The 16388-nt window shown below is 35.9% G+C and overlaps 1 protein-coding gene across 4 annotated transcripts in view; it reads right to left on the bottom strand.

The window, feature by feature from the left end:
* LOC149567672 (Class I peptide chain release factor) overlaps positions 1–16388 on the bottom strand; it is a 210458-nt gene that overhangs the window by 87632 nt on the left and 106438 nt on the right. For all 4 annotated transcript variants that reach the window (XM_089820930.1, XM_089820931.1, XM_089820933.1 and 1 more), the window contains exons 3-4: positions 12007–12137; positions 11785–11855 (exon numbers count right to left, since the gene is read on the bottom strand). In XM_089820930.1, coding sequence (XP_089677056.1) covers positions 11785–11855; positions 12007–12137 — 202 coding nt within the window. The remainder of the gene's footprint in view (positions 1–11784; positions 11856–12006; positions 12138–16388) is intronic.

Here is a 16388-nt window from a genome sequence, read left to right as displayed (position 1 = left end):
TGTCCTTGCGGTAGGAAGAATCTATTGAATGGTTTTTTCCTTTGTATACCGAATGGGCTAAATCTCGTGCCTTTTTAGTTGCTTCAGCTAAGGTGAGTGGATCATGTCCCTTCACCCAACCTCGTAATGGATCAACAAGACCATCACAAAATAACACCACCAATCTCCTAGGAGAGATATCAGTAACAAGTACAGACAAGCGCTGAAACTCGGCAATGTAAGCATCCACAGAACTTGATTGTTTTAACTGTGCTAGCTCCTTGAATTGTAACTCGGGATCCCTAGTGTCAAATCTCTCAATCAATGTTTCGATGAATTCCTCATAGGATGTAATCTAATTATGCCCCAAAGTCACCATGCCATGATGCCACCATTCATGTGCAACACCATCCAAGTGCGTAGCCGCATACTTGATAGCCTCCTCCTCAGGCATAGGATTTAGCTGCAAGTATGTATCTACCTTCTGCACCCAAGCTCGTGCAGTCATCTTCCCTGAAGCATCATAATAAGGTAAAGAAAGTTTTCCAACTTTCTTTCTCAGCTCAAAGTTTTGATTCCTCCCTCCTGCTCTAGGCATGTGTCTCATCCTCAAGTCCATATAATCTCTGAGGGAAATATCCGCCTGAAACTCCGGTCCACTAGCCTCCCAGTCCCTCCTAAATTGATCCTGTAACTCGGTAATCTGTGGTTCGTTTACTGGTTGAACCGGATCTCTGGGTGGGAAAGTGGGTAGAAGAGGTCTCGAGCTCACAGTCCGCGCTGGGCGTGCAACATGTCTAAAGTTATCAGCCTCATTCCCATTGTTGTCGTGTCCATTATTACCATTAATGTTATTCTCAGGACCATTGTTGTTGCCTTGGCCTCCATGGTTATTGTTTCCCCCATTGTTATTGTTTCCCTCATTGTTATTGTTTCTGTTGTTGGCATCACCTGGATTAATATTGACACCCATCTGTCTAGCCATGAGCTGCAACATCATGTCCATTCGCCTATTCTGCTCCTGTTGCATACATTGCCCCTGCTCTAATGTATCTAGTAACTGTCTGAGCATTACCTCCCCCTGATCTGGACCGGCATTCCCACCTTCGCCTAATCCTGTATTCCTGTCATCTCGATCACCCATATTGTTGTCCTGATCAAAGAATATTTCCTCTGTGTCTGTATGGCTGGATTCAATGTCCACCTGCACGGATGTACTAGACTGTTTGCTTTGCAAGTTTGAAATCCTATTTTGTCTTGCTCAGGTATCACGAAAATTATAAGGCCCCTGTCGCATCATTTCATCCATATATACCAACAAATTCAGAGATGTTTGTGTTCTTTGTGAGTTCTATTGGTGTGTGTTTTATGACATAGAGAGCACTGGAAAAAAAAAGAGTAATCTATACAATAGTTGAAAATAGGGTGATATATCGCTTTACATTCTAGCGGACAATATTATCACCCAAAATATCAGCAGGGATTTTCTCTGAATATCACATTGCTTTTTTCCCTTTAAATCGCAAAATAGCATGATACCAAGTAGAAAAAATCGTGCGGAGTAGTCAACTAGAAAAGACAAAAAAATCATAGGGTTTTTAAGTGCCAAAAAAATGAGTTTTATATGTTTTTTTGTCTGTTTTGTTTGGACGAAAACCACTGCGCAGCAGCTTTTGCAAGGCACTAACAGTAAAGGAAGTGACGAGTCTTGGCATTTTGCAGGGAGCATGCAGGTAAGGAAGTTAATTTGTGACTTGTCCTAACTCTTAACATTTGCCTCACCGTATATGCAAGCAGCAAAATAACAGTCTACAACAATATTTTGTAAAATAGCAAATGCCAATAACAATATCTAAAATGTGTTGTTTGATAATTTGATTGTATGATATACACTTATATGACCTCTACAAAATTATGTAATTTTAGGTTTCTTTGCTGGAGTATAGTAGAATTCCAAATGCAAGTTTAACTTCTCTAATGCTAATTTATGAATAGTTTAGAGGTTCTCTGGGCTTTATGTTTCATTGGAGGACTGAATTAAAAAGTATATTCTTAAATTAAAATAACAAGTATAATCATATGTTAATTTTAAATAATAGATGAATTCAGTAATGTAGCATATGATTATATTTTGTTATTTGTTAAGTTTAAAAACCAAAAAGTATATTCTTGAATTAAAATAACAAATATAATCATATGCTACATGACTGAATTAAAATAATAGTCTACAAATTAATGGTTACCAAGAAAAGTATAGCATCGAATAAACAGATTTGATTACTGATTAAAATGCTAAAGGACTGAGTTAAAATTTATTGTCTTAAGGTCTAACCTTACTTTGAAATGTTATATAACAGTCTAGTAAATTTATCAGTTACAAACTTATATCCTCGTATATGAGTAATGAGACGGTAATATACATCTCCGGTTTCCCACTCAATATGCATTCTAAAGGCTCATGCTATGTTGCTGTTAGACTATTGGAGCTCACTGTTATTTTTATAGATTTTCAATATATTTTATATTCATTATTTTTTCAAGTGTTTCTGATTCTTTGACACTTGCTTTTGCAGACTTAAAGGAAGAATCAATATTTGTAGAAAATGACTGGTGGTAGAGGTAGGGATGAGTTTTGGAAACATGGGACACTGGGGGCAAAAAGAGATGTGAAATGTACCCATTGTTCTAAGTCGATGAGTGGGGGCATAGCTCGACTATAATATCACATTGGAAAGATAGAAGGTTGTGATATCACACCATGTTATGGATGTCCTAAAGAGGCTACTAGGGAGGCTATAACAAGCCTTAATGCATATGAGCAAAAGAATATAGCAAAAAGGAGGACAGCAAATACTATGGCTGCCTCAATGGGACTTTTAATTCTACAAGGTCGCAAACAAGTGCAGAGGCTTCTTCTTCCATTGGGCCACAGATACGAGGATCGTCATTTTGGAATGTGAGCGGCCATCTTTCAGACTTTTCAGTTCCACATAACTCTCTAGGTGCTCAACTTGGATTGAAAGGCACCGCATGGAACAAAGAGATGCATCAGAAGACAAGGGTGGCAGTTGCAAGATTTTGGCTACAACGATCTTCCCTTCAATGCTTTATGTAGTCCATATTGGGATCAAGTGGTCACTTCAATTTCTATGTCTGGTAAGGGGTTCGATTGAGGCCCCAACTTGTTATAAGGTGAGTGAGTGGGTCATTGTTAGACGATAAGGTAAAAACCATTCATCAACTTGTGTAAGCGAAAATGAAAACATAGGGGCTGCACTATTATATCCAATGGCCCATGGGTGGACAGATGGCAGGAATAGGACCCTCATCAACTTTGTAGTTGCTTCAAGGGGATAGTTGGTATTTCTAAAATCAATTAATGCCTCTGATCAAGTGAAGAATGCAGATAATTTGTGCAACATGTTGGATGAGGTGGTAATGGAAGTGGAAGTGGTTAATGTTATCCAAATTGTGACCGATAATGCAGCTATATATGTGGCAGTTGGTAGACTTTTGATGGAGAGGTGTGCCACATTATTTTGGAGCCCTTGTGCTGCCCATTGTCTTGACTTGCTCCTTGAGGACATAGGGAAATTAAGTTGGGTGGAGAAGGTGGTAGAAGATGGAAGGAGTATTGCAAGGTACATCTAGAATCACACATTGGTCTTGAGTCTTATGAGAGAGCACACTGGTGGTAAGGACCTTGTGCGAGCATGGGTCACATGCTTTGCTACTAATTTTCTAAACCTGCAAACCATATTGGAAGCGTTGACCAACTTGAGGCATATATTTCTGAGTAAGACATGGTTAGATAGTCGTTACCAAGAAACCTAAAGCAAATAAGGTTGTGAAGGTTCTATTTGATGCTAGATTAGTCAAGCTAATGGAGGAGATCATCAACGTAAGTTTCAGGTCTGTTTGATGATTTATTATTTAATTTTTGAATATTGCTATCCACTGATTTTTGTAAGAATGCTTATGTGTAGGTGTTAGCACCGTTGGTGAAGGTTCTACAAATTGTGGATGGGGATAAAAACCCATGGGGTATCTATATGAGGCCATGGATAGGGCCAAAGAGACCATTCAACACTTATATAGGTCAAATGAGACCAAATCTATATAGACCCATCTGGAACACAATTAATTGTAGGTGGAAACAAATCCACCAGCATATCCATGCAGCTGCTTACAATAAGTTATATTTCTCTAACTCTTTTCGAGAAGATGCAGAGCTTCAAGTTGGCCTAGACACATGTATTTGGAGATTGGTTCCTAATTTGGACCTTCGAGACCTTGTACTTGATGAGTTACAGAGCTATAAGAGGTAAGAGGGGCAACTGTTTTCTTCTCCTAATTGCAAATGTAGGAGATACACCTTGTAGCCAAGTGAAAAAGCACATGTGTTTTATTTTATTATACCTATTACCATTTATTTCACGCATCAGTTTGTAACTTTATAGGAATCTTGACTACATTATAAATGGCTTTGTTATCCTTGTAGATTTGTGCTGGGACGATTACGGTGCCACAACACCTAATCTTCAAAAGCTTGCCATTCGAATATTATTGCAGCCCTATAGTGCTTTTGGTTGCATGAAATTGCAGTATTTTTAGAACATACACACAAAGATGCGCAATAGGTTGACTCAGAAGCACATAGATGACTTGGTCTATATGTTGTACAACCTTCGATTAGATGAAAAAAGGGTGCAAGGGAAAACTTCATGTGAAGCACTTGACTTGGATAACATTGATCCATATGCAGCAGAATGGATGGCTCCTCCTGATGACGATGATGTGGATGTGCATGGAGATCCTTTGTTGACTGATGAGCAACTAGTTGAGTTTGAAATAGAGGCAGATAATTGGGATGCAGATGTGGCAACATGTGAGAATGAACGTAAGCGTAGTCAGGCACCTATTGAGGGACCTATTGAGGATGTTGCAATTACTATAGTAGCACCCACCCTGCAGCAGCAATCTCTTTGTGAGCTTTACTTGTAGACACAATTTATGATTTCTACTTCTAGTTTTGATCGACACTGAAACTTAATATGTACTCAAAAGTTGTAGTTTCATGGAGTTTGATATGTATTGAACTAACGTTTTCGTCAATTACTTCCTATGTTCCCCCAAGTTTTTCGTACGGGGACGGCAAGGGATGTTGGGACGGGTTTCCGGGACGGCAAATTTTTTTTGTGATTTTGGGGACGGGGGGGACGGCAAACAAGGACGGCTATATATATATAGGGAAATTTTAAAATATATATTGAAATTTGCAAATATACATGTCATTTAAACATTATAGAACCATAAAATACAACATTTGAATGCCATCTAGGAAATAATATCCGATTTTAGTACCCAATTGTCAAAACGCATATCAATATCAGTGAAAACCGAACAATGAACATTAACAATTGTCAATATCATAATGTCATAATAATAAACATGATAAATCTGAAAATCAAAATCAAAATATGCCCAAAGCTATAGGCCCAAAGGGTAGAGGGCTGCCATAAAGTAATAAGTATCAATGTATCACAATCATGTTCATGTTCAACATTAAAAAAAAAACATAGAAAAATGAAGCAGCTTGCTGCTCCTATTCTGCCTCTAATGCCTTTTAGGGCATTTGGACGGGTGGGGACAACTTGGCCGACCAAGTTGGAGGCTTTAAAAAAAAAATTATGTTAAACTTTTTTAATTTTATGCAAACAAAAAAGGGGGACGACCAGAAGTACCCAGTACGGAAAGGGGATGTCCAAACGTCCCCTTTCCGTATTAGGTACTTCTGGCCATCCCCCTTTTTCCCCTTAGGCGTCCCCAAGTTTTCGAGACGTCCCCTGCATTTTTTCACTTTTTGGGGATGGCTGGGAGACGTCCCATACTTGTCCCCCCGTCCCCCAAATGTCGGGTTTTAGGCCGGGTACGCGTCCCCGGGGAACATAGATTAGTTCTAATTAACAAATTGTTATGCATTTATGTCAAAACTTTAATTAATACATGGAGGATATCTCAAATCAATATATGCTCTACAAATTTGGTGCATGTGTGTGTTTTAAAAATTATTTTAAGAAATTATACACTTAAGATGTTTGATAAAGCACCAATTTATTGCCGAGTTTTTGGCGATTGCAAGACTTTGAATTTTTTTGGGTCGGCCAAGATACTGTAAAAGACCGAAATTTTCAGCTATGCTCCATACTCTCTTGAACATAGTCTCCAATGTGCTAAACAAAGAAATTAAGTGACCACAAAGGTTGAATTCAAGGTTCCAAATGCGTGTGATTTTGTTACTTAGGATAGAATCTCGTGGTAGGATGATTCGTTGAAAACCTCCAAGGGGATATATTGTAGTTACTAAGACTTTGTCAACTTTTGAATGATGGATGTTCTTTTCTATTTTTCCTTTCTTATTGGATTTTATGGTTTTAAGACTTACTAAATTTTGAAAAAGAAAGTACAAAAGAGGAGGGTTTAGGAAGATATTTCTAACCCTCAACTAATCCTTTGAACTCTGGACACAGGGTTGCGAAAGTGGATTCCAAAATCTATCCTACTTTGCCAAATTCAACAACTCTACAAGGAAGGTGTTATCTTCTAATGTATTTCAAAAGATTTTCACAATAGAAGTTAAGTATAGTTCAAGTGTTAAAACTAACCCTACAAAATAATTGAAAATCATCCAGCTATAAAAGATATGAACATTTTCATTCCACATAAAACTTTCCATCAAATCCTTCATTCAATTTAACAAATTGAAAATAATATATACTCTAAGAAAGAGAAAAAACAAAGAAACTTGTAAAAGATATTAATTTCACTAACCATTGAACAGTGAATTTACTTGGGAAAAGTCCATGTAAGAATTTCTTTGAATCTCTCTTTACAGATGCAAAAAGTGGGTTTATATAGTAGTTTAAAAAAAGACGAAGGCCCAGATCAATTTAAGATCAACGGACAAGATTTAGACAACTATAACCTAATTAGGGTTTACGATGATTATCTAGAACAAACCGATGAAAAATGAACACAAGTGAGGCTTTCTTCTAAAAGAAAACAACCCTTATCCTTTCTTTGGCAGCATATTCAAAGGACTTGGACATCACAAGCATGAAATTATTTGATTGGTGGAATTGGGTGGTTGCTACCTTAGCATGCTTATCTCTTTGGCTTTGAATAATTCTTCTTCAATTTTGGGAATTTGAGATTTTCGAAAAAATATTCTCAAATTGTATCTTTAAACCTCCTTGAACTCATAATTTTCTCCCTTTTGAATGCTCTTCTTAATCTTCAATCCAGGATCTTGGACTTCTTGGTGTGAACTTTGATATTTGGAAGATGTCTTTGGAATCTTCTTCTTGTCCATTCATCCTGCTTCTCTTGAAATTCTTTATGGGTGATGAAGTTGTTGGTTGTGTTTGTTTTCCTCATCTATGAATATCATTTTTCTTTATACCATTTGAATTCCTTCCCTTGATCTTGATCTTTGAAAATACCAAGTTGTAGCATCTCCTTCATCTTTGTCTGCCCTCAATTGTTCATTACTCGTCACAAGTTTACATCAGAGCTACAAAACAACATTGAGAAAATTGTCAATAACTCCTTAAAAAGACTTCAACAATCTAACCTTTACTCTGGAAATGGCCTAATGAATTTTGAAAATGATGAAACCTCGTCCCTAAAAATGCACTTTCGAGTCTGATTTTCAGGAAATTTCCCATACTTAAGCGATTTTCATCATTGCTTCCTTACTGATTCCACCCTCTAAAAATCCTTTGTCTCTCAAAAATTCACTCCTCTCTAAAAACTTATATATCTTCTTTTTCAAGCATAAACTTAGCATCTTCTCTTTGAAACTTGGCCCTTTCTTCTTTCTCACTTGGAATTTTCTCTAGGTACTTAGGGTCCGTTTGGTTCCTGGAAGATGACAAGAATTGGCTTTTTCAAAATCTGGATTTGAAGTTTTTGCGTTTGTTTCAAAATTGGCAAAATGGAACTAGTATACCGGACTTCCAATTTTGCCTCAAAACTAGGTTTTCCAACTTCCTACTAGCAAGTAGGAATTAAAAATCAAAACCTGGTTATGTTTTTTAAGGAGTGTAAAAACAATAGATTGGACTACTTTTTGAAATTTGTCTTCAACTCCAAGCTTACGCATAAAAAAATGTCTTCACATGCATCTTCCGAGTGAAAAAAACGGTTTAAGTAAAATCCCAAAAATCGGAATGAAGATTTGCAAAACCTTGATTTGGGTAAACCAAGGTTTGTAGAAATCCAAGTTTTTAAAATTCCATGAACCAAACAGACCCTTAATGATTTCAACCTCAAATGGCTTTGGACTTCAAAATTTTCGAACTTTTCTTTAGCTCCAGAGTATATTCCAAATCTTTGGTTGTCAACACTAAGCCAATTTTTCATCATGAGAGACCAAACATTGCTTGTGTATGTAGATTTCAACAACTTCCCTTTTACAATTTGACGAATTTTCCACAATTCTCCATGGAATTCTTCAGGGTTTCTTCTACTACTTAGACGAAGTTCACTATAGATCAAGGAATTTCCTTGACTTAATGATGATAACAAAGTGTGGAAACTTACATGACCAATAACCAAAATAATCTTGACCCAATATTAACCTCAAATAAATGAGAGATTATTTCTTATTGATATTGCATTTAAACTCATCAACTCTCTCCCCTACCAAGCTAAAATATGGCCTTTTATAAGAGGCTAATTTAAGCCTAAATCCAATCCAAACAGATTTATTTTTTCTAGGCAACTAAATCACAATCCCTATCATTACTCTTAACTTCCTATATTTTTAGTTGAAACAAACTTATTCGAGAGAGATTACAATCTCCCAACATGCCATCTAGAAATTCCGAGCAATAACCAAGAATTAATTGATGGACTTGTATCACTTAACCAATTTTTCTCCCTTGAAAGTTCTCTCTACATGGAAAACTTTTGGTGATTCATTAGAAATTTCCAACACACCCATGCGTAGACTTCATTATGCTTTGAGGATTCTTCACATTCTCCATGATCAAACTTCTCTTAGATTAGGAATTTCTCCACTATATTTTCCTCATTATATTGACCTCTACCTTCTAAAAAATTAAAAAACATTTGAAGTTAGGAGAGGGTATGAAATTTACGAATGCAAAGTATGGAATTCTAATCAATCTTATTCTAATTTCACTTTGCATTCTTACATCCAAAATTCATCTTCACTCCTATAAATTTTGAATTTTCAATCAAGAATAAGGACTGTAAGTATGAAAATTCAAGGATGAAAACATTGAATCCACCCCAATTCTTAAAAAATCAGATTGAAATTCTGAATTTGGTATGAAAATCCCCTTCAAATCTGCATAAACTTGTTAGAACCTGTCAATCAAATTAGAAAACCCTATGGAAATTCTCAAGAAATCTTCAAAATCACCTCAATCCTAAAAGAAATCAAAATTTTGAATAGAAATTCATCAAAAATCATAAATGTTCAAAGGAATGCTAAACAATAATCTTGGAATTCAACTGAAAATCACCCAAAGTCTCTACCTTACTCTGAAATCTGAAAAGTACTGCCAACTCCAGAGCACCAATTTGGTGTTTGTGAATGAATACAACACAAAGCTCATGAATTAATAGGCAATCAAAATATCAAAAAGGGATCAACTTGCCTTATTTTGTGTTTTTCTTTTTGTTTTTTTCCCTTCCCTTTATATAACTTGGTTGATCTCTTAGGGTGGGGTCCCATGGAGGAGAGCTTTCTAAAAAACTGAAGTGGATGCTGCAGAAATTCTGAAGGAATATTTTAAACCCACTGGCCCCATGAAGCCCAGGGTTGAAATTTAAGCTCCAAAATTGAAGGAATTTTGGGGCGTATGAATTTTCCTTCTAAAATTTTATTGGAGAAGGAATTTAAATTTTAGAAATATTTTCCTAAGTTGGTGGAGCTAATTCCAACCCCACCATTATTTTTGCACTCAAATAATCAGCCCTATACTGTAGAGGCTCCTATTTTCTAGGAGAAGATTCCAAACGATACTTTAGCAGTCTGTTTTCTTCTTCATAGGACCCCTTCTTCCTTGAAAATAGAAGCTTACGCCCCTCCATGGGACCTCAGCCTTAAAGAAGCCTTTTTTTTAAATTTGTTTTTCCCTTTTTACATTGAGATATGGCTTTCTTTTCTTTTTTTTAGAATCTCTTATCTTGTGATCCTTATCTTGCTTTCTTCTCCATGTTTTCTTCTAGAACCCTATTTAAGTTGATCCATTTGTGCTTTCTTCTCAAAGTAATGTGACTCAGACCCGGTTCTTACTTAGCAAGGGCAATTCAACTCGTGACCCGGCTCGGACTCTGTCGTGACTCAACAGTGACTCGGCGAGCTAGGGTATGTTAATAGAAATACCTTATAGAAATATAAGATATTTGATGACTTGGCGGGTCAGGGTCACAGGTCATTTTGACCAGGCAGGGGTGGCCCAACTCATCGAGTGACTCGCAATGAGTCACGTTATTATGTTTCTTCTAAAACTTTCACGTGTGAATAGATGTTGAGTAATTACTCTCTTTGGGCAATTTTTTTATATTAAATATAACATTTAACTCATTATATTGTATATAAATACTATTAGGATTTTGAGAATGGTTTCAGATATCTGGGAGTTATGATGGAGATTCTAGATTTTGGAAGGTTCTAAAAGTATTCACTCTTAGCTAAGTTTAAGTAATTGGCACACTTCCATCAGTGTTCTTTTCCACAATTTTTCTTGACATTTCCAAGATAAGTGTGATATTGGAACAAGGATTTTCCAAGTGTTTTCGCAATTTTGAATGTTTCTCCTTGTTTTGAAGTTCAAAAAATTTCACCACTTTTCATTCTTTTCTTGAAATCCCAAATGAACTTGAAATTGAAAATAGGAATTTTACACGTGCAATTTCACTACTTTTGGCCTTCCCAAAATAGAAACTTCTAAAAAACAGAATTTTTTTTTTAATAATGCAAATTTCTAAAATTAGGAAAAAAAAGGTTCTTAGATTGGCCCCAAAATGCCAAAAGTTTAAACTTCCAAAAAATCAGAAATAGAACTTTTCCTGAAAAGTAGTTGTCAAAATTGACCTCAAGCAATATCGATCTTGATCCCTTGACCATCCTGAACACCTCTGTTGCATCAGAATGCTCATTTGGTCATGCATTCTCTCTTTTATTTTTTAATGACACTCTTGAACTTGGCAAAACTCTAAACTTTGATTGAACTCCTAAACTTCGCACTGTCAAGAGACCGGAGACTAAAACGGTGACACTAAAGGAGCCCTCTAAAAATTAAAATCTAGGGGTCCCAATTTGCAATGGGGTGATGTGTGATTACGTCACAACAAGTTCCATTGTCATTATTAGCAAGATACATGAGATAAAGGTCACTAGTAGTATTCACGGCATGGGGAAAATAGTTCTCGTAGTGATATATTGAGCATAGAAATATTCCATGTGGTGAAAAAACCCACAAAATAAGACATCCCAATAGTACTGTGCTATTGAAGCCACCAATTAATGTATGTTAAAATGTTTTTAACAATTACAAATGCTTCATGGATTGAAGTGTTACTGGAACTGTAAAAGCAAAGAAAAATATCAAAATATATAAAAACAGAATGTCACTAGGAGTTTAGTATAACAATCCAAGAATTTAAAACGCGTGAAAAATAACGACATGCATAAAAGTACAAATAGAAATTTAGCATGCACAAGAATATGCTCCCAAGCATTTTTACAAACGTAATGTTGGCCCATACCCTAGTAGGCTGGCTGCATCAGATACTGAACCCTCAACTGCCATAAGCAAATCTAGCAGAGCTCGTACACCCTGTAGATGACAGAAAATGCCATATCATCCTCCAGTTATTTTCACATTGAAAATGTTTTGATGCCAAACTGTCAAAACCAGTTATCAATATCTTCAAAATTTCAAACAGAAATTCAGCATTCTGTTTATAAATTGCTAAGGACAAACACACCAGAAAAAATTTTGCATTGTTTGGCCCAATTCGCTGATTGGAATCAGGGCCCCTGACTGTTGCCTTGGCTGGAAGTATTTGGATAAGCTCTGCTGGAGGTTTGTACGTCTCTAGATCTATTGGGTTCCTGACTAATTACAAGAACCAATTCAAACAATAGTCAAGATGAGATAAGTTGTGGCAGTAATAAATCCTCTCACAAGAAAAACCAGCTTCTCTCATAATTTAAATTTCACAAGTGCCAAAGAATACACATGTTGTGCAGCTTCTGAGCTAAATCCTTTTATATTTAATGTTGAACTTCTTTATCAAAGCTTTATATTATCAATTCATAGTTTGACCAGAAATTTAAACCATGGCCATGACATCCCAATGGCATAAAGTACTTAAAATACATTCATCAACAATATTCATAGGAAACAAAAGCACAAATCCAAATACATTGATCAAGACTAATAATTTCATGGGAGAAAGATGTGGCAAAATATAGAATCCGTAGTTGTCTCAGGAACGTCAGGCTGTGACATGCATCACTGGTAACCAGGGTTCATTGTAGCTTCTGTTAAATTTCTCCCAACTTATACAGATTTACAAATTATACTAGTTATTTAAATTAGAATGCCTATGAAAGTCTTCAATATTAAACACATGATTGAATTTTATCTGGGTTAATCTCACACTGGTTAGAACAGCAAGAGAGGGGATATTTACAAGGCATTGTATGCTTCAAAAGTTTAACAATTGAGAAAATTTACCAGAGGGTGAAAAACCCAAAATGCAAAAATTTACAGACCCTCACCCTACTAACAAATGCTTAGAGGAGAGTAGGTGCTAATGGCCGCCTAACCTTAATTATCAACAACATGGAAGGTTAGTGTAAATGAAAATTCACAAAGTATGTCTTGAAATGCCTTGAAAATGCACAGTTCAAACCCCACAAAAAATTGAAGTAAAATTAAAATGGTTATGAAACATTCCAATATTAATATATAAAGCCTTTTGTTAAACAAACATTATCTAGATCTTGATAAGTAGGAGATAATTTCCACAGCATGTCAAATTGTGATATTGCTATCCATATTCAACTATGTAGTTTTTGAGTCAAACTCATTGACCCATGTTTCATGAGTTGTGGTTCACAAGAACTCATCTTTCATGAGAATGAATGGAACAATTAGCACTCATTGCAAATAAGTGAGCTTAACTTCGACAAAACTCCACGGCAAAGCGCACTGTTGTAGTATTAGAATGGGTGACCTCCTAGGAAGGCCCCACTACTTCACCATTGTGTGCATCACTTTGATGCAATGAGTGCTAAATGTTCCATGTGCATCACCTACATGCAATGAAAGCTATGTGTTCCTTTCATTCTCCTGAGAGACGGATTTATTTGAGCCAATACTCATGAAGCAATTGAATTCTGATAGCAATATCGCAGTTATCCAGATTTAGTTTATTTCAAAAATATCTATACTTGCTAATTCAAAGTAAAATTAAAATGCCTATGGAATATCACAATATTTAATATATAGCAGCTTTTGTCATACTCTTTTGCAAATAAATGGTTTAAAAATTCAACCCACTTTAAGTCTCCAAAACAAGAGACTGTAGCTAACTCAAGTAAATAATCTTTTGAGAGACTGAGTTAAAAAATAATTGTACATCATTTGGATACTTCAATATGTGATGCTGCTAGTATTAAAAATGGATTAGATTTACCAAAATATTTGATATTGAAACAAAATGACTTGCAAACCAAGAAGCTATTACATTTTGACTTAAAAATAGCATGTTTATTTACAGTATGTACCAAAAGACTTGTTTCAAGCTATTCTTCATTACTTTAGATATGCAAGAAGCTAATACCCGTTTCAGTTGTAATTTGTTTGGTGTTGATGTAATATCAATTACACATGCATATGCAACTTTTTGTGAGTGACACAGCACATTATTAATTGAGACACCACTGTCCCAGTCATAAAAGACTACATTCATTTTGAAATATAATTACAATGTAAAGGAAGTAAATGGAACTAAATACAATGAGGAGAAAGCAACTAAACTAGATCGCAGTAATTTCAGAAAAAACACAACATGCCATAGAAAGAAAGAAAGGAAGAATAAGAGGGGCATCATACAAAACACAAAATATTCCCTATAGAACTTGTAAGATAAAAGAACAATCTCCCAAGCATACACCCAAAATTGCTTCTCGAAATGGTTACGTACAATCACAAAGCCTCAATGCTTATTAGGATATCATAACTATGAATGTGGAGAGATGCTAGCAACATAATCATGCTCTAGAGACCTATAATAAAACATTTTAATCTGTGTCAGCCCTCACTATATAGGCCAAGTAGACCCTTGATACTATTGATGTTCAACCAAAACCATGAAGCAATATCAAGTTCAAGTGATCCACAATCAAGCCATGCACCCCTCCAAAAGTAACTCCTATGAGAAAGAATGTAACCCCCAATTTGACTATTTGACCTGTATGACCTATTACTACTGAAATTGATGCTCCTACGAAATCTTATTTGCAATCAAAATTATGTCAGTAATCATGCCACACTTGTCATATTATCAATGTCCGCTGTGTTGTCTTTCCAGTCAGACAACCAAGTCAATCAGGTATTGATTTGTTATTGTCCACTAACAATGTTTGTAGGATATAAGTCAATGAAGATTTTTCAAGCTCTAGAAGTGTCAGAAATAAATCCTCCAACATGGGCAGAAGAAGATTGAAATATCAAAAGCTAGACAAATAAAAGTGAAATCTCAATGTGAGAAAAATGGCTAAGGAATTTGCACTTTCAAGGCAGCTCAACCAGAAGGAACTTATCAAAATGGATAGTGACAAAACATAAAACCACACCAAGTCGATCAGAGCAAAAAATTGCACTTAAGATGTGGTGCAACCTTTCAACCAAGCTTAACTATGACAATGGGTGGCAAACATATCATTAAACTTCAACCCAAACCTGGCATACATGATGTGACTCGCTACCGGCTTTATGAAGGAATGTATCAAGTAAAAATAGGACATTTGCAGTGGTTCTACCAACAATAAACGACAACAAAAAGGCTGGAACTATTACTAAATCAAAATATAAAGAATTTTCCCATTTTGAAGTAGCAAGACCTAACTAAAACCTAAGAAGCCGGGCCATTATATTAGTATACTATACCTTGTTAATTCCTTGTAGCTTTGACAAGATAAGTGTTCTGATTTTCAGATCAGTCTGATCTAGACGCATGAGTTCCCTTAAGTATTGGTCACTAGAACATATTGTTCCCTCTAAAAAGATTGGCATCTTCCTTGTGGCTTTTATAAACCTTCTTATTTACTAATGTGGTTAGTTAGTTACAAACCATTAGTAACTCTTGGAATGGGTACCAATCTTGAGGAAACAATTATGTTGTTAAATAGGCCAACCTAGAGAGGGACAATGGAGATGTCCATTCAATGAACATGCCCCTTGAGTTAGGTATAAGGGAGGGTTAGATTGTAGATTAGAAGACACACCGAAATCTATAAGTCTGCTCTTCTAGCAATCTGCCCAAATAGAATCAAGATAGAGGATTGTAACATTTCCAGAAAATCCTTGATATTAACATAGTATTAGAGCCATCCTGCAAGTGTACAAATATGATCTGATCACCCGAAATAGCACAGAAGATATGTCATTTATTTTTCAATTTTGAAACAAATATTATTTTCTGTGGCAAAATTACAAATACGAGCATCTAACCTACAAACACAATAAAACGTGGACTGGAAGCATTGAGATAAATGATCTGAGCCGCCATTATCCATGAGACCTCACGCATCTGCGCAGACACAGTGATCTCAAATCAATATTTGTCCACATTCTCTTGCAAAGAACCCAATCCAAGCACAAGGGCAACATTCCCAATGTCTTCGATTGGCATTGCTCCTCTTTAGCCAAAGCAGCATTAGTAAACCACAGAGCACAGAGTAATAAGGAGGAAAGAAAATAAGAAAGTAATTATACAGGGTGACATCGTCATTGATTGAACCCATCAATGCATGTAACACATGCCAACCTCTTAATTTTATTATCTGTGTAACATCAGTCTTCTCGCTTAGAGCTAGAGTGATAATCAAATCACCAGTTATATGAAACTAGCAGCCCCATTGACTAGCAAGATAAATGGAGATTTGACCAAATAATCATGGGTAAAATCTCGTAATAACGAATGAAGAAGAAATAAATTGGAAAAGCGGTGAATTTGGAATGAACAGTTAAAAAGGAGGACTCGCGCATAAGCAAGGGAAGATAATAAAGGAGACTAAAACACTAAAATTCTCCACCAACCAAGGCAAGAATACGAGTAGTCCTCAATACGAATTA

Source organism: Cupressus sempervirens, chromosome 3, assembly GCF_028749045.1.
Source record: "Cupressus sempervirens isolate cs-2001-9-10 chromosome 3, ASM2874904v1, whole genome shotgun sequence".
NCBI lineage: Eukaryota > Viridiplantae > Streptophyta > Pinopsida > Cupressales > Cupressaceae > Cupressus > Cupressus sempervirens.
The sequence above is the reverse complement of the archived record's forward strand: the minus strand, read 5'-3'. Positions and strand labels throughout refer to the sequence as shown.